The sequence below is a fragment of the Choloepus didactylus genome, chromosome 12, assembly GCF_015220235.1.
Source record: "Choloepus didactylus isolate mChoDid1 chromosome 12, mChoDid1.pri, whole genome shotgun sequence".
Lineage (NCBI taxonomy): Eukaryota > Metazoa > Chordata > Mammalia > Pilosa > Megalonychidae > Choloepus > Choloepus didactylus.
This window is the reverse complement of record NC_051318.1, coordinates 26,885,694-26,910,308: the sequence shown is the minus strand read 5'-3', so window position 1 is coordinate 26,910,308 and position 24,615 is coordinate 26,885,694. Positions and strand designations below refer to the sequence as shown.

The 24,615-nt window shown below is 36.1% G+C and overlaps 1 protein-coding gene across 1 annotated transcript in view; it reads left to right on the top strand.

Moving 5' to 3' along the window:
* The window catches only part of MYO16 (myosin XVI), a 580,757-nt gene that overhangs the window by 180,973 nt on the left and 375,169 nt on the right, over window positions 1-24,615 (top strand). Inside the window, exon 7 of the mRNA XM_037800457.1 lies at window positions 7,146-7,271. Coding sequence (XP_037656385.1) covers window positions 7,146-7,271 — 126 coding nt within the window. The remainder of the gene's footprint in view (window positions 1-7,145; window positions 7,272-24,615) is intronic.

Genomic DNA, 24,615 nt, shown 5'->3' with positions numbered 1-24,615 from the left:
TCTAATTTGGTTTTAAGAGGATCACTCACTCTGGCTGCTGTGTTAAGAACAGACTGCAAATAGGCAAGTTTGGTTGAAAGGCAAGACCTGAAGGATCCAAATAATTTTCCATAGTAATTTACTCTTGTAGAAATCATCCTAGAGGTATTTCCCAGTAATCCAGGCAAGCAACGATTTAGCTCAGTCAAGGGTGGCAGAAGCTGAGGTGGAGAGAAGTGGCAGAATTCAGGCTATATTAAAGTTAGAGCTGAAAGGATTTCCTGATGGAAATGTGATGTTAGGGTAAGAGATGACTTCAAAATGATGCCAAGTATTTTGAGCCTGAACACCTGGTGCCATGGAGTTGGCATCAAATAAGATGGAGAAGGCTACAGAAAAAAAAAACGCTAAAGAAGGGAAGATTGATTTTGGAAATGTTAATTTTGAATTGCCTCATAGACATCTAAACGGAGACATTGAAGGGGTGGTTGCCTACTGGAGTCTGGAAATCAGGAAATGTCTATACTGAAGATATCTTGAGTCTTTTTATTAATTAAAAAAGATATTAAAGTCATGAAATTGGATGAAATCATCAATTTGATGCAGATGGACAGAAGATTTAGGACTGAGCCTTGGAGATTAAGGAGAAGAAGCGTGTCTTAATTTTCCAGCTACAATCAGAAGTACCATGCAATGGGTTGGCTTAAAGAAAGAATTTATTGACTCACAGTTTTGAGGCTAGGAGAAGTCCAAAATTGAGGTATCAGCAAGGTGATACCTTCTACCCAAAGACTGTGGCGTTCTGGGGCTGCCTGTTGGTGATCCTTAGACCACTGTCTTTTCTGTCATGTGGTAATGCACATGGTGGAGCCTCCTCTTTCTCTTCAGATTCCTGCAGGCTTCTGGCTCCTGGCTGCTCCCTGTGGCTTTGTCTCTGTGTTCTTTACAGGGCTTCAGGTAATAGGATTAAGACCCATGCTGATTCACTTGGGCCACACCTTAACTGAAGTAGCCTCATTGAAAGCCCCTATTTACAATGGGTTCACACTCACAGGAATGGATTAAGAACATGTTTTTCTGGGCTGCATAATTCAATCTACCACAGGGAGGAAACAGAAAAGAGATAGGAAGGAGCAACCACTGCTGGAATAGGAAAACCAAGAGAATGTGGTGTGCTGGAAGCAACTGGAGAAACTGCAACAAGGGGAAGGGAATGATCAATGGTCAAATATCAAGTAAAATGGAGACTGAGAGTTGGCTATTGGAATTTGTCAAGAACAGTTTTAGTGGAGTGGTAGAATCAAATGCCAGATTGGAGTGAGCCAGCCAATTAATTAATCGTTTAATTCATATAATGCATTAATATCTAACTCACAGTAGAAACAAAATAGAGCCTTAGTTTCTTTGGTAGAAATTATTACAACTTTGTGTTTTTAAAAAAATACTGTTAAATTAAAATAAAGCATACGTACGTCATTAGAGAAACTACCAAAAGAATCAATCCAAAGCAGTAAATTGCTATCATTTTCAACTATGTTTAATTTCTAGATTCCTTTTGACCTTTTTTTTTGAATGGGGGGCATAAATATTGCAAATTATTATTCTGTAATAAGTTACTCTTGTAGAAATCATCTCTGCACTTTTTACTAGGAAAGTGGCAGTGAACTGAAGGATAGAAAATTATCCCTTGAATATTATAGCATTTTGCAAGTGGCAGTTAATATTTATTTCTGAATTTTTTAGTTTGGTTATGTTAATGACTGTCACTCTCTGGCATTCCTTCTCTGTAAGGTAAATGGTGCATTGTGTGGTTTTGTCTATGGTGGGAGGTAAATAAAAGAAGTCAATTTTGTTCACAGAGTTCTGTCTAGATACCAATTTAGGAATCTCAGTCATGGTTTAAAATTAGACATAATTTCCCATGCTGTTAAATTGTATGTGCAAAGAGGTGGCACTATTAACAAAAGGCTAAATGGGAATAAACTTCTAATATGGTGGTTTTTATGTTCTGTTTCCTCCTTTTTTTATTCTATACAATAAAATAACCAAATATGATATCAATTTGTAATGAATCTTCTAGTTTACCTTAAGACTCTTCTTTAAAAGAAAAGTGAAAACCTTAGAGAAGAATACAGTTCCCAAAAAAGCCATGTTAGAGACCATATCAAAATGAGTTCCTGAGTTTGAGTACATACATATTCTTTGAAAATACTACTGTAATAATTAGCACATATATTATGAAGACTCTGGTTCTTCATTGTTTTTTCACAGTATTTGATATGTCACATCTGGTTTTAGGATATATGTACTTGGTTTATGGGAGAAGAATTATTCATGAGATGCAAATACAAAGCGATTTATTTTGTCTCCCTGTTTTATTTCAGTAAGGATAGGTCATCCCCTATTTCTGGATGAAGACTCAGGCAATGTCATCAGTTTTCTGGTCATTTTTAAGGAATACAAGCTTTTGTGATCTCTGCGTATCAAAAAACATCATCTCAGTTTAGGGATTAAAATGGCCAGTCCCATATAATAACGAAAACTCCAAACTGGTAGTGTCAGAGACCCTGGACACTGTACTATAGCTTCTTTGCACATCTTATGTAGCCCATGGATCCCTTGTCAGAATGTTTTAAATGTAGTAAAAAGTAATATCTAGGACTAAAAATAAACCAATTTTGTTGAAATAGAGTAATCATAGTATTAGAATTTTCTGATATAGTAATGCAAGTGCTTATTTATTAATACACTAACAGGATCTAAAAACTGCTATGATTTTAAACTACTGTTAAACATGAATGGTATTTTGAGATAACTGCTGCAATAGTAATGTGATATAAAAATATTTGTAATTTCTTTTGATAATAAAATCACAAGTACTGCAAATGCTGTGATTTGTTGCCTATGTTCATAATATAAGAAATGAAGGAATAAAGAATATATTGTTAGAAGTTAGAAAAAAGTTATATATATATATATATGTATCTCATATTTTTAGTATCTAAATTTTCACACCCCTGAATTCCACCTTCGGATGCTTTGAGGACAGTGGAGCCCAGGTTAAGAGGTTCAGCACCCCTGATTTAATTAAACCTTGAACCCAGCCCTGCTCACTGCTACACCAGATTGGGAAATCCACAGAAGGGAGGTTGGATATGGTCAACTCTTTATCTTCTTGGCACTTCACTCCTCCTCCCGTTAGATACCTCTCAATTTATGAAGAGTCCCAATGTTGAAAATTAAATGCAAATTTATTTGTAATAATTTTAGAAATAAGTAATTCCAACAACTAGAAATTCTGAGGTTCTACACGAATGCATTCTCTCCTTACACTGTTAGAGGGAGTATAAATCAGTACAAATTTTGTAGAACTCAGTTTGGCAATATTTATAAAGAACTTTAAAAAAAGTTCATTATTTTAGAGTCAGTAATTCTATTTCTAGTAACATGTCAGAAGGAAATAGAGATGCACATATAAGAATTATCAACAAAATTTTATTTATAAAAGTGAAAAATTGGGATCAACATAAATGTCTTACAATTAGGAACCAATCGGTCAATTATGATGCCTCCTTATGATTGTATCCTGTGCTTTCCTGAAAAACAGTGGTTTGGAAGAAAAATGCTGTGGTAAAGAGACAGGCCGACTGCAGTGCTCTTCCTGGGCATCATCACTTATTTTCTGTGACTTAAGCTGGTTTCTTAAACTTCTGAGTCATAACTTTCTCATCTTTCAAATTGAGATAATATTAAAGCCCAGTTGTAAAATAAGCAAATTCAGTGACAATTCAATCAATCACTTGGCCTATTGTCTAGTTAATACTTAGGAAACCCTTAATCAAAGTTAGCCATTACCTGATCAGAGTATTTAATAGCATGGAAAACAGTCAATATCTAATTAAGCAAAATAAATTTACTTTTTTTAAGTACATAATAATCCTAGTTTTATAAAATAAGTGGCATACTCATACATAGTTAAAAAAATAAATACACTGAAATATGCAAAGCAATTATCAGGAAAGTGCAATTGACAGTATTTTCTAACAATGTTTTCGTATTTTACATATTTTAACTGTAAAATAAACACAAACTAGTTTATAGTTAGAAAAAAAATCTTTGGATTTTACTTGAATAGAAGCTTGATGGGAACTGCTGCTAAAACTTAAAGGGGAAAAATGCTCTGTGCTTGTTATATGCAGTTGGGGCAGTCCATCATCTGAGAACCAACATTTAAAAAATATAATAATTGATAGTTCTCTTTCATTTTTATATCTATTTTGTTGGGGTATTTTAAAATATGTCAGAACCATCATTTATTTGTTAAATTCTCTAACTTTAGAAAAGACTATAGTATACTTTTCTAGCTATTGAATCTGTCAATAAATGGAATAAACCAACAACACATGGCGAGATTGTGTGGTGTGAAATGGATACAATGTGTAGGCTTTGACCTTATGCAGTAAAAAAAGATCCTATGTGGGAAAAATAATAAAATGAGAAGATGCTCTCATGAACATGTTTTCTAACTTCACCCAAGCATGTCATACTGGATGTGTGAGGAGGAAGGCAGTTTTAGAGAAGATTCCTGCTAGTGAGACTTCAGACTTCTCCACCTGGAACCTGAGACTTGTGTTCATTCACATCTGAAAAATACAGGGACTTGGTTACAGTTTTGCAAAGTATGTGAGGAGGCAATAAGCCACACCTAAACATATTTGTGACTGCATTGGTAGCATGCCAAGGAAAATGCTGAAGAAGTGTATAAATATGGTGCCTCTTCCAGAAGCAAAATTTTTAATAATAAAAAAAAAAAATTAATGCGTGTGTGTGTGCTAGGATGGTAGAGGAAGAAAAAAACACATAACTTACAATTTTTACATGTAACTTTTGTGAAACCAATCTAACGTCTGGTCCTGCATTGTGGCCCAACTTGTGATAACTTTGCTTGGGAACTGTGCTTCCAAATATGCTGCTATTAGTTCTGCACAGAAATGATAACCACCTATGTGTTTCTCATAAGACCTTATGAAACAGCAGTAGAGGAATATTTAAGACACCATAGTGATAAATACTTTCAAGACAAGTAGTAAAAGTATGAATTCCATTTCAGAAAATGGAAATTTTTTGATGGGTTTTTGTTTTTCTCTTTTAAAATTAAGTCTAACCTGTTCTTAGTGATGAAAAAGAGTGCTCAGGGAATCCAGGGACATGTGTAGGGGTTCAGCAGTTGATTACCAGTATAATCAAAGTAAAGGCTCTTAACTCCTGAAATTTTATGATGATGATGATGTTTTAAAAATCTGTTATCTTTTATGATGAAGTGGACTTACTCAGAATTAGGTGGGGTTTTTTTGTTTGTTTGATTTGATTTTGTTTTTAGATGACCTAGTATTAAATACACCATCCTTTATAGAGCCATCAGTAGCACCTGCTTTGGATAGCTTTATAGTGAGCAAACCAGTGCCGTCAGCTTCCAGTCTTCCTCCTTATAAGCAGTGCATGAAATGATCGGCTGAATTTTGGAGTAAGTTGTAAGTGGCGGAACTCAATTTTTGCTGTAGAAAGGCAAATCCGTTCATACAGGAGTGGAGGCTGTATCAGTACCAGACAATGACCAACTAATCAAACCATTCTTACTGCAGTTTTATACCTAAAATGAAAATCTTCTGAGTTTCAGACTTTAGTGCATATGGCATGGAGTAAACTTTCAATCATTTATTGATTATTCAAATAATGTAGAATGAATGTAGAGGTAGTGAAAGATTACTTCTCTAAGAGAACACGTATATAAATAAAATTGTAGTATTTAATTTTAACTAAATTAATAATAAATTAATTTTAAATAAAAGTATTTAAAATAAAATTATATTTTCAAAAATGCCTGTAGATATTGTTTCTTGATACTCTTTGTTAAAATATTATTGAGATGAATCCTCTAGATAACAAAGTATGGGAAGATTTGAAGTGAAACTTAATGTCTGTATCATAAATTAGATGAATGTATTTGTTGTTCTAATATAGTTGATGTAAAATGATGAAGTATACTGTAGACTGTAGAACATACGTAAGCCCAAAGGTAGAAAAACAAATGTGTCTCCCAAATTGTGTAAAAATATATGCATTTGTTAAGCCTTTTTGATTTTACCATAATTTTGTATGTGTGACAAAGACAGAAAGACAGCTACAAAATTCTATGCTACAAATCCAAGGAGAAGTCATTGCCTTTACAACCTTAAAATTATTTTTTCCTTGCATCATAGTTGCCTCTTTTAATTAGTATTTGTTATTTTAATTATTAATATCTAATAACATTAAAAATTATCATTACTGCATTTTATTAACAATTATTTTAAAATATTAATAATAATTTTAATACATAGTTTCCTCTTTTAATTATTAATATGTTTATGGAATCAATCGTGTAGCTACTTCATCTAATTTAAATTGGGTACAAAGTTACTTTACTTGGACATAAAATTTGCTGCCTTAGAAACAGGAATTACCCCATTTGAAATATTCTTCAATCCCTGATCTTATCATTACAATTCCTAAAGCCTGTTTAAAATTTCTAAACCTCGGATTATGATTAGGAAACTAAACAAGAATGTGAAAGTGGTGGCTACAAAATCATTTTAAAGTCTGTAAGGATTAATTCATTCTTTCTAGTATTCCTGTCCCTTTTACTCATACATATGTATAACAGTAATCACATATCTCACCATTTATGTCTTTGACTCTCTCTCTTATAGCACAAAGTACAGTCCTAAGAATATTAGAATATTAGAGTGAATCATTAAAAGGCTTTCAGGCAAGTAGTTATAGTGAAATATTATGTTTTGTATTTAGATATTCAGATTATAGAGGAAAGGAACACTAGAAAAACATGAAAAAGTTCATGTTATCAGAGAAAGAAAGAAAATAAAAAACACATGCATACATATATACATATATGCATAAGTAAATATTGTCCAGAAGGTTTTTTTCCAAAGAATGATAATGGCGTCTACTTATACCAAATAAATTATATTTATATTCTTTTGTTTTATTCTTTCTTAATTTGAATTCCAATATTTCATTAAATTGTTCTCTTTAAACTACTAAATAAAATGTAATGGCATCACTGCTTTTCTTAAAAAATTCATTAACGAAATATCTCTGAATTGCAGTTGCATATGGCATGTGCAAGTGGCTACAAGGAGGTGGTATCTCTCATCCTGGAACATGGTGGAGACCTCAATATAGTAGATAATCAGTATTGGACCCCACTTCATTTGGCAGCAAAATATGGCCAGGTAAAGTAATTTTCTGAGTTATTTTTAAAATCACTTTATAATCCAAGTATCTTTCTAGATTTCATTTTGTTTTTATTTCAAAGAATATAGAAATCATTCTGTAATTGGACTTTTGATGGCATCATGTTACTATACAATTTTTTAATGAACAAAAGAAAATATTTATTTTTAGAAGAGCATATAAAATCATTCAGTTCTCATGCCTATATCTTATATTCAAAATCAATAGAGAAATAATCAAAAAGAAAACATCCTACATAGAATGGTCTTACTACTCTTTTCTTAATATTATGTAATACTTATAAACTTATAATTTCATGAGTTCGTAATAATTCTATTTTCTACTGTTAGTAGATGTAAAGAAAAATTATATTTCCCCATGAATTATACTTCATTTTTGTAAGTGAAATATAGGCAGCAGATTTCTTTCTCTGAATTGCTTTTGGTTTTAGCTAATATGTCTTGAGTTACTATGGCACAATGAATTTCTCACTAGAGCCATTATGTCGTGGAGAAGGCGCAGATTAACTTTCAAATGCTTTACATGAGTAAATATGACAGATGTGTGTTTGTAACAATTCATTAATATTAAAATATATTTATAAAAATGTGAATGATATTTTGTGTCAGAGTAAGTACAGGTAGTAATAGAATGAAAAAATAAGTCATGTTTACAAATATATGGAGATTTAAGCTAAACTTCTTGATTTCCAAATATTACTTTGGGCTAAAAATCCCACCCATTAAATTTATAGTAATTTAGATCTCCTAAATACTAACTGATAGGCAAAATATCCATCATAAAATTTAAGTAGTATAATTGTTGAAAGAATTGAAGCATTTGCATTCCAAGCATTTTAGAAAAATAATATTGCTTGAGGAAGATCTTACAAACTAACCAGAAAGCATCTGCTTTGACTTTATTTCCTGAGTAGAAAGATTGGTTCATTCAATAGGCAATTTGAAAAGGCTATTAAATACTCCGAAACTGTGTTGCTAAACAGTGAGGATCCATGAAATTAAGGATGGGTTGAAGGATGAGGTTACAGGTAGCTGAAGCAATCAATCTCAGGGCCCCAGGGCCAGAGACCCCACTGGACTGGAGGGTGATCAGTACCTCAGTACACCACCAATACATCAGTAATCCTTTTCTAGCACACCAGCATACTGGGACAACTGGGTGAGAAGTTTTGCTGTCACTAAAAAATAAAGTAGACATATAAGTAAGGACTGTTTATTAGAACACAACCTGTTGGCCTGTACCTAGGACACAGTAATCAGTCAATTATCAAATTTTACGCTTTTAAAAAAATTGTACGTGTTGTAGTCAGGGAATGCTTCTGGAAGGAACTAATCACTTCATTATTTCTAGTAATAATTTTTATCAGAGCCCAGTTCGCGAGTTTTGCTTTATGTGGTTGCAGGTCAAATGATATGTTTGCTATAAGTCAGTACATCTCAGTTCTATAATTTTCATTTGGTTCTTTATATAACTGTTGTTTCTTGGCTGAGATTTTCTATTTTTTCATTTCTGTTGGGACAATTCATAATTGTGTGTTGAAGCACTTTTATGATGAGTTCTTTAAAATCATTGTCAGATCGGTCCAACTTCTGTTTCATTGCCATGTTCGTGGTAGTTGCTGTCTATTCTCACTCAGGTTGTGAGTTTCCTGGTCTTGATATGATGAATTATTTGGATTGTACCTGGACATTTTGGCTCTTATGTTAGAAGACTCTTGTTCCTATTTAAATCCATATTAGCATGCAGTCACCCTGTTAAGATGTAGCATGCAGGTACGGGCTACTTTTGTGGGCTGTGGCTCCAATGATAGTTTAATCTTCAGGGCCTTTGTGGCGTGAATTTGGCATGTTTATCTGGTGCCCCGGGTCTCCCACTGGCCCCTGCTGATGCTGCCTCAGAATGTAGAGGAGATTTCCCTAGGCCATGGCTCCATGTCTCTGAATGGACTAGGAGAATCTCCAAGGAGGTAGAGAGGCTTTTCAGGCTGGACACCTGTTGTGTTGGGATCCTTGCTGTGGGTGGACGCCCAGTGTCATTTGGTGGGGAGAGGGGTCTTGAACTCAGTCAGAAGCCCTGGGGCTTGTTTTTGATGCAGCGCCCTTTCCAGCGGTGCTGGGCTCACCAGATACTGCTGGAGGGGACTTGGGTTTCATCGAGGGGAAGGATGAGTCTACCTGGGTGGAGGCTGGGAAACACAGGGTCTGGGCTGCCTTCTTCTGTTGGCTGGGGGGACATACGTTGTCCTGTTCCTCCGCTTGTCTAGGGTTCTGAAACAGTGAGCCTCGCTCCTTCCACCAGAGCTCCTCTTGGTTGCTTCTTACATTGTTTCCAGGGCTTGTTGTACTTAACAGGGAGGAGCAAGTCTGAGTTGTTATTTTGAAACAACTGCTCCGATTTTAAAAATACTTATTTATTAAAGCCTTGTAAAGTCGGATAAAGAGGAATGAAAGGAAGTTAGTTTATGATTATTTTCTCGTGATATCTACCTGCAAAGCAGAAGGTGAAATGCTTATCTGCATTTCTATAACTGTTCTACAATGAAGTATCTATTGCCATCCTACATGTTGAGCATGTCTAAATGTGGCCAGATTTTCCTGACTTGCATTTTGAAAGAACAATATAGATGTTTCTGTCCTGTTTTTTAGAAGCCATACTGATTAATAAGGAAGAAAGAATTATTAGCTATCCTAAATTCTACCCTTCCAACAATCTGATGAAGCTACTGACCTTTTTCCCAGAAATGTAAAGACATGCAGGCAAAAAAAGTATACTTAAAAATTTTACTTTTACCTTGATTACCTGTCACATTTCAAAAATGTCTCAAACTTTCAGCTTTCTAAACCTGTGCTTTTCAAGATAAAGTAACGTAGTCATGAATTTCCATTGGAAGTATAATTCAGAAGCTGTATTCACTTTGCAAGATAAAAAGTAATTAAGACTGATGTTTTTATTACTCCTTCTCCAGTGTATCAGTTACATATCCAGAACTCATCATTTACTGATACCTGAATTAAGAAACACTTTTCAATTACTTCAGTTTTCCAAAACCATGTTTGATCCCAAATTTTTAAGAACTGTTTCTCACTCTTTTTCTAAACTTCCTGATTGTTTCTTCTGTTTCTCAGACAGCCCCTTTCCTTCCTCACCATCCACACACCCAGGATAGTGATTAAGACAGCTTTGTTTTGAGAACTTCACAGCCTCCTCACTGAACTAGATTTGGCTCTTAGTACCAGCTCTTACCCACACAGACTGTTGAACGTCACAAAGCCTCTTTAATTCTTGTTTCACAGTAACTGTCTTGGTGGCCTCCAACCAATGAGAACTATCAGCATCAGTAAAAAGTGTGTGTGAGGTTATATAGCTCAGAAGATTTTTGAGAATAGTGAAGGTGAGTGCACTAGGCCTATGGTGGACATCAATGTGTGCGTGCCCTGGTCAATTGATCTGGTTGGTAGATTTGTATAGATTGTTGACTCACGAAATGCTTTCCAGAAATGGTCATTCTTAGTGTGCAGGTGCATTAGATTTCTAAATAATAGAGTCACCTTTATTCTCCGGTTCTCTAGAAATGACTAATCCTTAATTCAGTATTTTCTATTTGTATATATCATTGACTATTAAGGCTAGTTTCTGAAGATCATAGGCATTGTGATGGTTGGGTTCATGTGTCAACTTGGCTAGGTGACCCAGCCGTCTGGTCGGGTGGGCACTGGCCTGACGGTTGCTGTGAGGATATTTGAGGCTGGTTAATAAACTGGTTTGTTGGATCATCAGTCAATTGACTGCAGCTGACTGATGACTCATCAGGGGCGTGCCTTCCACAATGAGAGAATTCAATTGGCTGGATTTGGTCCGGGTGATCAGTTGAAGGCTTATAAGCCAGACAGTTACAGAACCTTCACTGCTTCTTCGGCTGCCCAGTGAAGCATTTCTCGGGGAGCTCGTCGAAGTTGCCAGTTCGTTTCCTGAGGAGTTCATCGTGCACGTTTGTCGAAAATCCCAGTTCATTTCCTGAGGAGAGCGTCGAAGTTGCCGGTTCGTTTCCTGAGTTCATCGGACATCTTCCTTGGAGTTGACAGTTTGTTGACGGCTCTGCAGAATTTGGACTCGTGCATACCCACAGTTGCGTGAGTCACTTTTACAATTTGATAATCAGAGACATCTCTCATTGATTCTGTTTGCCAGGAGAACCCTAACTAATACAGGCATCTATTTTTAAATTTTGCTCCATTAAACCTAGCAGAATAGGGCCTCTATTAGAATGTAAGGTCCACCAGTGAAGTGACCTGATTTGTGCTGTTCACGTTGCTGTCCCAGTGGCCAGCAGAATGAGTGAATGAATGGATGGATGTGAACAAGCAAAGAGCTAAAGCAAAACTCTAGGTAATGAAAGGTGTAGGTGAGGCTTTTTTTTGTTAAAATATGTGATAAAAAGACCAAAATATTCTTCCTCGATTCAAATTCTAAAAAAAATGAACTAGGAGATTTATATTAATAGAAGAATTTGAGTAAATTGCATATCTACTATATTGTTAAGAAAACATATATGACATCTGGATTTTAAACAAAATTTTCACCCATAAAGACTCCACTTAATATCCTTTTTAAAATCTTATTTTAGAAACAGATTTCATTTGAATATCAATTTACATGCATGGGAGATTTATAACTCTCTAAAGAAATTTATTTTAAATAAATGCATCTCTGCTCCTCTCAAAAAAAAAAAAGAAGAAAAAAAAGCTTTAGTTTAGAATTGTTAACATTTTAGAGAGATTCATGGTATTTTTAGAGACAGAGAAATTTCACTTATAAATATCTTCCAATTATAAATACTTTTATGGAGAAGATGTGACAGAATTTATTATTTGTGTTTCTATCAGGAAGGTGCATATATTTTTAAAACTGCCCTTTATTAATATATTAACTTCTCCAGTGAGGAAAAAGAGATGCCTGTTCTTGTGGTACATGGTCTCAAACTGGGAACTGAATAAGTTAATGTGAGCAATACGTCTTTTGGTTTTACAACTCTTTCATGTTGGTAAGAAAATAAAATTTGTTTCTGGCCTTGCACGTATTTAGTATTATTATTTGCAGCAGGATCAGTGATACTATAGCAAAGATAAAATAATTGTATAGGTACTAAAATCTAAATAAGAAAAACATTTTGTTTCATACAACCCACGTATCTTGATGTTAAAAGACGTTATTTTGTATTCTCAACTACATTTTAACCCAAGGACATAAGGAGTGAGATGTATTCAGGGTTTCTATATTTTTTCATATATTTCTTTTTTGCTTTACTAGGAAAAACAAAAAAGAACACCCTTCAGTTTTTCTACCAACCCTTTCGTTCAATCTTTGGTTCCCTGCTCTTCTCAATGTGTGCTGTGTCTTCAGAGGATAATATCAATCACTCCTGCAGCTTCAAATATCCTGTATATGCTGATGACTCCCAAAGCATCATTTCTGTTCTCTCTCAAGTTCCAACCCATGTATACCATCATCCAGTGGCTGGTCCCTATCAGCATGGCTCAGACTCAAATTGTGTAACAGGAAAATTGTCATCTTCTTTACCTAGCCCCAATCTATTGCTCTGTCTCTGTTTCAACATTTATTCACCTCTTGCCTCAACCACAAAACTGGGCATGATCTTTGTTTTTCTCCAGACACTTCCTTTCTCTTCTCTGATAAATCCCTGAGCCCAGTCACTTCCAGCGGTTAAACGGTTTTGAGCTCTTTGAGCTATAGTCACTATCAGTGAATCTGCACATCCTCACTGCCTCTACCCTAGTCCAGGAAACCAGCATCTCTACATCGGGTTTAACCCATCAGCCACCTAGCACATTTCTCTACCCATCCTCCAATCTATTCTCAAAAATGCAGCTACAGTAATCCTTCTAAATGCAGACATAATCAAACTATGTTGATATAAGAATCACTCCAGTAAGGAAATTGCTGTTGAAATAAAATACCCACTTCATAACAGTTTGTAAGTTTCCATGTGCCTCTGCTTAATTCTCCAGTTTAAAGTCTCCTCCTTCCCTTCAACATGTTGATGAGGTAGTCATACTTCTTTCAATTTATTGAATATGTCCCCATATACATTCTTTGCATCTTCTTTGCTCTTTCTGATATTATACATGATTAACTCTTACTTACCTTGCAGTTCTGCACTGAGATGTCACTTCAAAAGCTGTCTTTCCTAATTTTGTGAATTTGAGTGAGAGGACTCTTCTTATGTACTCTTTATAGCATCCTGTATATCCTGCATCACAGCACTTGTCACACACAACTGCTGTAACTGTTCATTGTTTGTATCTACCTCTAGTCTGTATGCATTGAGTGCAGCTACGATGTCTGTTTTTCTTCACCAGTCTATCATGATGCCTAGCACAGGGCCTGACACCTAGTAAGTACCTAGTATTTATTTAATGAGTGGGTGAATGCCCAGCTTAGTAGATGTTTGGTCTTCTCAAAAGATACTGAATAAATATAGAAAGAGTGAATTAATGATCACACCTCCTGAGATTGGTTGGCTTGTGAGAAATCAGAAAATTCAAATTTTGTGGAATAAAGGCAGACATATCTGTTTAACAACATTACAGTTGAATCATAGAGTTAATGTTAACAATATATTAGACATCACTGAATCTTAGATCTGAAACCCTTCACATAGTTCTCAGACTTAGACTTATTTACTCATTACAATGTAAAGTATGTACCAGTGAGGGTAGGGATATATAATTCAAGTAGGATATACAAATTTTGAATTCCTTCATATCTTTTACACTATAATTAAATTGATACTATTGTTATATAATTTATTATATTAATTCTTAGATTCAATTAAACAGTCTATTTTAGTTTCTGAACCAGGAATTGATATTGAAACACTCATTGCTATTTTTCAGCGATTTTCTTTGTAATTTAAGTGACCATAAAGGAATTAATTTTTCTAAGTTTAACCAAATTGGAGTACGATTATGTAAAAAATAATAAATTTTATAATTTGCAACTTGTGTGAATTTAAATTTCTGCTCAAATAATTTTTCTATTAACCATTTAGTGTTTCCTTTTACGTATACCCACATATGCAATGAATATAGGTCCCCAGAAACTATGATGACTTTGCTGATTATAAAGCTCCTTTAATAGTGGAGATGGATCACTCTTGGGATACACACTCTACCTATATGCATTTGAAGTAATTTGGCTAAAGAACATTTGTGAGATTTCAAAAAAAAAAAAAAAAAAAAAGTTCAGGGGTAGAATAATTGGAATTAGCACTGGCTTTCTTAATTTAGTCCTGTGACATGCCTCACTGATTCCCAATTGAAAACACGTTGGAAATATTGGCCTTATAAAAAGAAAGGAATTCCCCAAGCAGGAGAAGTTTCCTCAACCCATACATGAGTATTTATTTTTATGGGTCTGAAATAAAATGGAGTTACTTTTATTATTGTTAAAGAGTTTTGTGTAGGAAACATTTTGTTTTCATTACATAAATATTTTCTTCAGTTAGAGTTGAAACTGTGGGAAAAAGTAATTTTTTGAAAGAATGTACATGTTTCTCTTTGGGATTCTACTGTAAAGAGTGAATTGATTTAGAAATGCAGAAAATTGTTAGAACCTCTGACAATTAGTATAGCATTTTTGCAAAGATATAGAAGTTTTTAGGTTTACTACTATCTTTAAATTTATGAAAAACAAAGGAATCTTACCTAATTCTTGACTTTTTTTTTCTTTTTTTCTTTTTTCCTCCTTTCCTTTCCTTCCTTCTTCCTTCTCTGTGTTGGTTTGCTAAAGTGGCTAAAGCTGCTGTTAGGCAAAATACCAGAAATGGATTGGCTTTTGTAAAGGGGATTTATTAGGTTACAAATTTACAGTTCTAAGGCCATAAAAGTGTCAAAACTAGGGCATCAACAAGAGGATACCTTCACTGAAAAACGGCTGATGTCATCTGGAACATCTCCGTCAGCTGGGAAGGCACATGGCTGGCGTCTGCTGGTTCTTTGCTCCCAGGTTCTGGTTTCAAAATCGCTTTCTCCAAAATGTGTCTGGGCTTCTGTCTCTCTTAGCTTCTCTCTCTCTCAGTTCTTGTGCATTTACTTGTTCTCCCAGGGCATTTTTCTCTAATCATCTGGGGTCCTCTCTTAGCTTCTCCGGGGCAAACTCGGGGCTCCATCTCTTAGTGTAGCATCTCCAAACGTCTTCCTGTCTGCATCTGCAGGCATCTGGGTCTGTGTTGGCTCTCTGCTCTCTTAAGTTCTCTAGTAAACTAATCAAGACCCAGCTTGAATGGGTGGGGTCACACTCCATGGAAATAATCTAATCAAAAGTTCTCACCTACAGTTGGGTGGGTCACATCTCCATGGAAACAACTTCATCAAAAGATCCCACCTATAATATGTCTGCACACACCAGAGTGGGTCAAAAGAACATAGTCTTTCCTGGGGTAGGTTTACAACAGTCTCAAACCAGCACACACTATCTCTCCCAAATTCTCTTTTTCTCTTTCTTTCTCCTGGCTTCCCATCCACCATTCCTTCTTTCCTTCCATAATTTCTATCCTATGGTTCAAAAGCAGCAGATCTGTCAGATATTTCTTTTAAAATGAGAAATGTTAGAATGGTATTCTTTTTGCTCCAATTTTCTATGATCTCTTTAAAAAGAAAATACCTAAAAAATGTTATTTTATGCATATGTCATATCTTAATTCTGTTAATTCTCTAACTAGATTCACCCCCACTGAATGTGTGTTGGGATATTTTCTACCAAGTAATTTTATTCTCTTAATGAGAATCATTTTCCTATATATATTTTAATTTTCTGGGAAACACTCTTTATATTTTATCTTTCAGATTTCAATAGAATGTTCCTTTTTTAGTAAACTGTATATATTTAGAATGTGAAAAATAAACTAAATACAAGCACTCTACTACCAACATGATTTGTCTGCTACAGAAAACATTTATGTTATACAAAGCAATGTACTAATTTTTTTAATAGTATTTTGTCTTTATTAGGGAAGTTATGGGTTTCCAGAATAATCATGCATAAATGCAAGATTCCCATATACCACCTCACTACCAACACCATGCATTGGTATAGAACATTTGTTACAACTGATGATAGCACATTTTTATAATGGTACTATTAACTAAAGAACGTGGTTTAACTTAGGATTCATGTTTGCATAGTGTAGTTCCATAGATGTTTTTAAAAAAAGTTTCTCCTGTTACCATATATGCAATCTAACATTTCTCCTTTTAATTATATTCAGATATATAGTCCAGTGCTACCTTCACCATTACCAAAACATTTCCATATTTCCAAGTAGGAACCCCGTACATTTTAAGCCTTAACTGCCCATTTCCTCTCCTCACCTCTGTAACCTGTATTCTAGATTCTGACTCTATGAGTTTGCTTAATGTATTTGTTTCAGATCAGTGAGACCATACAATATTTGCCCTTTTGTGTCTGGCTTATTTCACTCAACATGATGTCTTCAAGGTTCCTCCATGTTATGACATCTATTGAGACTACATTCCTTTTTATGGCTGAATAATATTCCATTGTCTCTTTGTACCACATTTTATTTATCCATTCATTGGTTGATAGACCCTTGGGTTGCTTCCATCTTTTGGAAATTGTTAATAATGCAACTATGAACATTAGTGTGCAAATATCTGTTTTGGTCCCTGTTTTCACTTCTTTTGGGTATAGACCTAGTAGTGGGATAGCCGGGCTATTTGTTAGTTCTATACTTAGCTTCCTGAGGAAATGCCAAACTGTTTTCCACAGCGGTACACCATTTTACATTGCCACAGCAAAGAATGAGTTGTCCTATTTCTTTGTATCCTCTCCAACACTTGTTGTTTTCCATTTGTTTGTTTTTTGTTTTTTGTTTTTAATCACAGTCATTCTGATAGTGTGAAATGGTATCCCATTGTGGTTTTGATTTGTATTTGCCTGATGGCTAATGATGTTGGGCATCTTTTCATGTGCCTTCTGGCTATTTGTATATTTCCTTTGAAGACTATCTATTGAAGTCTTTTGTCCATTTTTAAATTGGGTTGTTTTTGTTGTTAAGTTGAAGGATTTCTTTCTATATTCTGGGTATTAAACCTTTATCAGATACGTTGTTTCTAACTATTTTCTCCCATTGTGTAGGTTGTTATTTAATTTCATGATAAAGTCCTTTGAGGAACAAAAGTATTTCATTTTGCTGAGGCCCCATCTATCTATTTTTCTTTTGTTGGTTGTGTGTTGAGTGTAAAGTCTAAGATACCCTTGCCTAACACATTGTCCTGAGGATACTTCCCCAAGTTTTCTTCCAGGAGTTTGATAGTTGTAGCTCTTATATTTTGGTCTTTTATCCATTTGAGTTGATTTTTGTATATGGTTGAGGGAGGGGTCTTAGTGTTTTTTTGTTTTTGTTTTTGTTTTTTTGCAAATAGGGATCCAGTTTTCCCAGCACCATTTGTTGAAGAGACCATTTTTTTCCCAATTGAGTGTTCTTTTTCCCTTTGTCAAAAATCAGTTGGCATGAATGTGAGGGTTGATTTCTGAGCTCAGAGTGATTCCATTGTTCTATATGTCTGTCCTTGTATACATGGTACAAAACAATGCTATGCTGTTTTCATTACTGTGACTTTATAATAAGGATTAAGATTGGGAAGTGTGAATCCTCGAACTTCATCCTTTTTCAAGATGTCTTTAGCTATTCAGGGTCCCTTACCCTGCCATACAAATTTGATGATTGGTTTTTTCTTTTTCTGCAAAGAAGACTGTTGAAATTTCGATTGGGATTGTATTGAATCTATAAATTGCCTTAGGTAGGATTGACATCTTAATGATATTTAGTCTTCCAATCCATGAACATGGATTGTCTTTCCATTTATTTAGGTCTTCTTTGATGTATTTTAGCAATGTTTTGTAGTTTTCTACGTATAAAGCCTATACACTTTTGGTCAGATTTATTCCTAGATGTTTGATTCTTTAAGTTGATATTGTGAATAGAATTTTTTCTTGATTTCTTCCAATTGTTCATTGCCTGTGTATGGGATCACCTGATCTTTGTGTGTTGATCTTGTATTCTGCCACTTTACTAGGAACTTAGTTGTGGATTTTTCAGGATTTTCTGCATACAGAATCATTTCATCTGCAAATAGGAAAACTTTTACTTTTTTTCCGATTTAGATAGAAAGGTTTTAGTCCTTTTTCTTGCTTAGCTCTCAGACAAGAACTTCCACTACAGTGTTGAATATCAGTTGTGAAAGTGGGCATCCTTGTCTTGTTCCTAGTCTTAGAGGGAAAGCTTTAAGTCTTTCACCATTAAATATTATGTTAGCTGTTGGTTTTATCATGCTGAGGAAGTTTTCTTCTATTCCTAGTGTTCTAAGTGTTTTTATCAAGAAGGGGTGCTGGATTCTGTCAAATGCCATTTCTGCATCAATTGACATGATCATGTGGGGCTTTTTGCTTCATTCAGTCACTGTGGTGATTTACATTAATCATGTTGAACCAACTTTGCATACCTGGGAAAAATCCCACTTGATAATGTTGTATACTTCTTTTAATATGTTGTTGGAGTCGGTTAGCTAGTATTTTGCTGAGGATTTTTGCATCTATGTTCATAGGAGATCTTGGTCTGTAGTTTTCTTTTCTTGCGCTACCTTTATCTGGCTTTGGTACAAGGATGATATTGGCCTCATAGAATGAATTACAGAGTATTCTCTCCTCTTTTTTTGGAAGAGTTTGAGAAGAATTGAAGTTAAGTCTTCTAGGGATATTTGGTAGAATTCTGCTGTGAAGCCATCTGGTCCTGGGCTTTTCTATGTTGGAAGATTTTTGATTAGTGATTCCATCTCTTTACTAGTAATTGGTTTGTTGAGAACTTTCAACTTGAGATTTCTTTTCAAGTCAATGTAGGTAATTTGCGTGTTTCATCTAGGTTGCCTAATTTATTGAAATACAGTTGTTTATAGCATCCTATTATAGTCATTTTTATTTCAGCAGGGTCATTCATAATGTTCCCCATTTCATTTCTGATTTTCACCATTTGTGTCCTCTCTCTTTTTTTCTTTGTCAGTCTAGCTAAAGATTTGTTGATTTTATTGATTTTTTCAAAGAGCCAACATTTGGTTTGGTTGATCTGCTGTACTGTTTTATTTTTTTTCTATTTCACTTTGCTCTGCTCTAATCTTTATTTCCTTCCTTCTTCACACTTTGGGTTTAGTTTAGTATTCTTATCCTAGTTCTTCCAGTTTTGCAGTTAGTTCTCTAATTTGAAGTCTTTCTTCATTTTTAATGTAAGCATTTAAAGCTATAATTTTCCCTGCCTTCAGTGCATCCCAGAAATTTTTGTATGTTGTATTGTCATTTTCATTCACTTCAAGATATTTCCTAATTTCACTTGTGATCTCCTAAATCTTTAAGTCATTGGTTGTTTCAACTATATGTTGTTTAATTTCTGTTATAGGCTTCTTGTTTCATTGGAGTATATACATTGTATGATTTCAATGTTTTTTAATTTATTGAGACTTGTTTTGTGACCCAGTATATGTTGGAGAATGATTCATGTGCACTTGAGAAGAACGTGTACTCTATTTTCGTTGGGTGAAGTATCCTATAAATGTCTGTTACGTCTAGTTGGTTTAGAGTATCATTCAAGTCTTGTACTTCCTTACTGATCTTCTGACTAGAAGTTCTATCCATTATTGAGAGTGGTATATTAAAGTCTCCTTCTATTGATATAGAACCATCAATTTCTCCCTTCAAATCTGTTAGTATTTGCTTCATATAGTTTTGGGCTCTGCTGTTAGGTACATATATATTTAAAGTGTCCCCTTTATCAGTGTATAATGACCACATTTCACCCTCATAACTGTTCTTGACTTAAAGTATATTTTTTCTGATATTAGTTTAGCCAGTCCAGCTCTATTTTGATTACTATTTGCATGGTATATATTTTTTCCATCTTTTCACCCTCAGCCTGCCTGTATCTTTGAGTTTAAGTCTGTCTTTTATGGACAGCATGTAGTTGGGTCATGCTTTTTATCCATTTTGCCAATCTCTGCCTTTTGAGAAGAGTTTAATCCATTTGCATTGAAGATCACTACTGATAATACAGGACTTTCTTCTGTAATTTTGCTATGTAGCCTTTGTAAATATTATAACTTTTTTGTCTCTAACTTCTCTTAATGCCTACTTTTTTATTTATTTGATTTTTTTGTGTTGTGCCATATTGAGTGCCTACTCATTTCTATCTGGAAATATTTTTTATCTTTTTTTCCTTGTGGTTACCATGGAGTTAAAATTTAATATCCTAAATATACAATCATATTTGTTTTGATACTAACTTAATTTCAGTAGCATGCACTTATACTTTTCCCATACCCTTCTGTCCTCCCCCCTTTTTTTTGTACTTTTTCCACTTAAATCTTTTTACATCGTATGTCCAAAAGCATAGATTTATCATTGCTTTTTATGTATTTACATTTTAGCACCTGTAGGAAGTAAGAAGTGGAGTTACCTACCAAACAATGCACTATAGTAATTCTGGCATTTGTAATTACCCAAATGGTTACCTTTACCAAAGGTCTCTATTTATTTATTATTATGCCATTTTGAACTGCTGTCTAGTGTTCTTCCTTTCAGTCTGAAAAACTCCACTTAGCATTGCTTTTAGGGCAAATATAGTGGTGGGGAACTCCCTTAGCTTTTGTTTGTCTGAGAATGTCTTAATCTCTCCCTTAGTTTTGAAAGAAAGTCTTGGCTGGTATAAAATTCTTGGCTTACAGTTGTTTTCTTTCAACACTTTACGTATTTCAACCCACTCTCTTCTTGCCTCCGTGGTTTCTGATGAGAAATCAGCACTTAATCTAATTTTGACTCCCTCATATGTAACATGTTGCTTTCCTCTTGCAGTTTTCAGAACTCTCTCACTCTCTTCTTGTGCTTTGCATTCAGTAGGATGATCAATACTTGACTGAGTATATTTTTTCCTCATGTTTATTCCATTTGATCTCCTCTGGATTTCTTGGATGTGCATAGTCACATATTTTCCTAAGTTTGAGAAGTTCTCTGTCATTATTTCTTTGAATATTTCTTCTGCTCCTTTCTCTTGTTTCCTTCTGGGACTCCCATAATGCATCTATTGGTGTTCATTCATTTTTTTCTCTGTATTTTCTTTCACCTTCGTGAAAATTTTTAAGATAAATTTTTTAAAAGTTTTGCATGGTATGTCCACATTTTCATCTTCTTTGCTGGTGTTTTCTGGATTTTTATCCTCTTCCTTTTGATGGGCCATCATTTCCTGTTTGTCTTGTATTCTTTTCTTGCACATTGTACATTTTAATATTTTAAATGTTAACTCTGAATTTATTCCCTGAGATGTTTGTTTCTTTGTTTTTGTATCCAGCTAGTGATCAGACTGAGATTTTCTTGAGCCTCAGCTCTCTTATCAGGAAGGTTTGCCTAAGGTGAATGTGGTGTGCAGGGTTTGCCCTGTCTTTCTGAGCTTCTGCCTTGCCCTGGACTTTTGTGTGTTAGTTGTTTTAGAGTTCCTTTCTATCTCCCAGGAGACAGATCTCCCCCTCCTTCTCCTGGGTGTTTGAAGCTGGCAGGCCTTTGCCCCAGACTGTCTGCTTCTATAGTTTCTTATACTCCTTTCATTGTCTCCAGCTGCTTTTGCCTGCAAGGCAAATTCTGTGAAACTGCTGAGAAGAGTTTTCTGGTCCTTCACAAAAATACCCAATTTAGAGGTGAACCTCAGGAACCTGTCCAGGGAGTTTAGTTACATAGTGGCCAAAGCTTCTGAGGAAACAGGTACACAAAGCAGCTTCATCCTGGGAATTGAGTGGAGGAACATCCTGCTCTAAGTCCACTCTGTCCTGGGAAGCCTGAGGCAGAGAGTGCTGGCACAGGGCAATGTCCTCAGGGAGCTAGCTGCAGGAACATGGAGATATTTGGGCCTTTACAGCTCTGGAGCAGGTCATGGAGCTGGTGGGACAGGCCAAGGCCTGGTTCTTGCAGGCCCCTCACTGAGGGCAGCAGGTTCAGCAGCACAGATAAGTGTTCCACAGACTAAATGAACTCTGCCAATGTGAAGTGAGGAGCCTGTGGCAGGTGTGGAGCCAGCCTAGCATCACCTTGATGGAGCGAAGCATCACTTTGATGGAGGGCAGCAGCCCCCCTACAGAGAGGGTCTTTAGTTTCTTCTGAATGGTCTGGAGATGGTTGCAAGACTGGCCAATGGAGGTGTTCTGCCCCATGTAAGAGCAAGTGAGAAGCTCTATCTCAGAGAAGCTGCTCCTACTGTCTTCAGTGTCAGATGTGTTGCTGAAAGCAGGGTTCAGCTCAGACTGATGCTTCAGAATACTATGATTGAAGACAAGAGCTGAGTGCAAGCCATGTGATTCACTTGGAGCTTTTGGCTCAATGGGGCTGTCAGATTGATGGAAATAGTTGTTTTCAGGAGATCTGGGAGACTATGGGGAGGTTTATGTACCTATGAGTTGCCCCTGGGCCAGGCAACTTTATATTTGAATCCTGTCCCACTTTTCCACATTGCTTCTGGATTCAGAGAGACATGCCCTTCCTCATCAGTTGTATCTAAATAAGGCATTTTCACTGCTTGTTTCTAAATGGACCTGTGAACTTAAGGATGTGTTTTCCTTATCATCTGTCTCATCTGAGTCACAGCAGGAATGAAAACTGGCTTCTGAGTTGTACCCCTCACTAGAAACATAAGATAAGCCTGTGGATTTTCTAGATTGGCTGGAGAACAGCCCAGGGCAGAAGGCTGGAAAGCCTTGTTGCCCTACTCAGTCTCCTTCTCCTGCCTTCCATAACTGGGGATCCCCGCTTCTCAAATTGGCTTCCTTTTTTGAAACTCAGTGAATTTGGGTATTCACATGTTGAATTAGATGGGAGAAAAGGGTCAAGGTGAAGATTACTGCCAGCCTATACTGCTTTGGGCCTGTTTCCCTCAGGCTGTGCACACTCATGAGGCAAAGGATGACTATGGGGAAGATTAGGAGGTCTGGGAGAAACAAGTAGCTCCTTGGTGATTTTCCCTCTGCAGTGGCCTGGCTCTGGTCAGTTGGACATGGCCAATAAGAAAGGCAGAGATGGAAGTCTTCCAGAACCAACTGGCACAGAGCTATCAACCTAGTTGCTCTGAACTTCCTCTGAGGCTGCAAGAGGCTCTGGAGGTAGAGGAAGCTAACCAACAGCCTTTTGTTGTCCCAACACTGCCTCTGGCTGGGAGATAGCTTCTTTCCCTGGTACCTTTTCAGACAGCCATATCTTTATCCTTCATGATCATACGGCCTTTTGAGGTTCCAGGATGTCCCTGTAAAAGGCACTTCTGAGAGGAGGCAGCACTGGTAGAAGTACGTGTCTTCACCATCATAGTACTTGGTTCCTGCGAGAGCTCCCAACTGGTTGAAGGGCATTCCTGTGCGGGGGGCCACTGACAGAGCCCTGTAATAACACCTCTCAGCCAAGTCCTTGGTCGCAGGACTAGGAACTGATTCTGATAGAGGAATAAGTCCCCCAGGTACAGCAGATACCGATGGCAGGCCATTCAAGCCCATGCTGTCTCTTCTGATGAGGATCCTACTTTCTTACAGCCAGTCAAGTGGATTGCACTGTGGGCCAATCTGTATAGCTCTGCAGCCTCAGTTCATAGAGACACTGAAGGAACAGGAAAAGATGTTCATAGAATTTGAGGCCGCCTATCAGATGACCTCGCAATGGGCCGTCCCAACGTTTGAACATGCCCATGTGTTTTCTATTGGTCTTCATTAGCAGCATAAAAACATCAGAGTACATTTCCCTCCATAACAGTTCCTCTGCCTTCCTCCCATAATCCACTGGGTGCAGGAGCATGAGTTTTAATACAGACTTGCTGGACCAAATCCCTGAGGGCCAGGATGTGAGGTTTGAAAACCCCTTTGTGGGCATTTCCTTTTCAGAGGAAGAAGTCAGGATGTTGAACCACCAAGCATACCTCCTGGTAGAGGAGTTGTACATTCAGGTCTTCTGCTTGGCTTCTCTCCATGGGGCTGGACTGTTTTCCCATGATGCTTATATGCTCCTTCTTTTGGAGATCATTTGATTTGGGAAATTATCCTCCATACAATGTGTCCAGACAAAGGAGAAAAACGGTCAGCTTGAATCTGTTTTCTCAGCAGTAAGCCTGGGCCCTTAGACTTTACCCCTGCTCAGCCTGCTGGCTACTCAGACTTGTATCTCTCACACTTGGCTTTCTAGGAAGGGGATTTTTAAGTCCCATTGTTTGACCAGTGA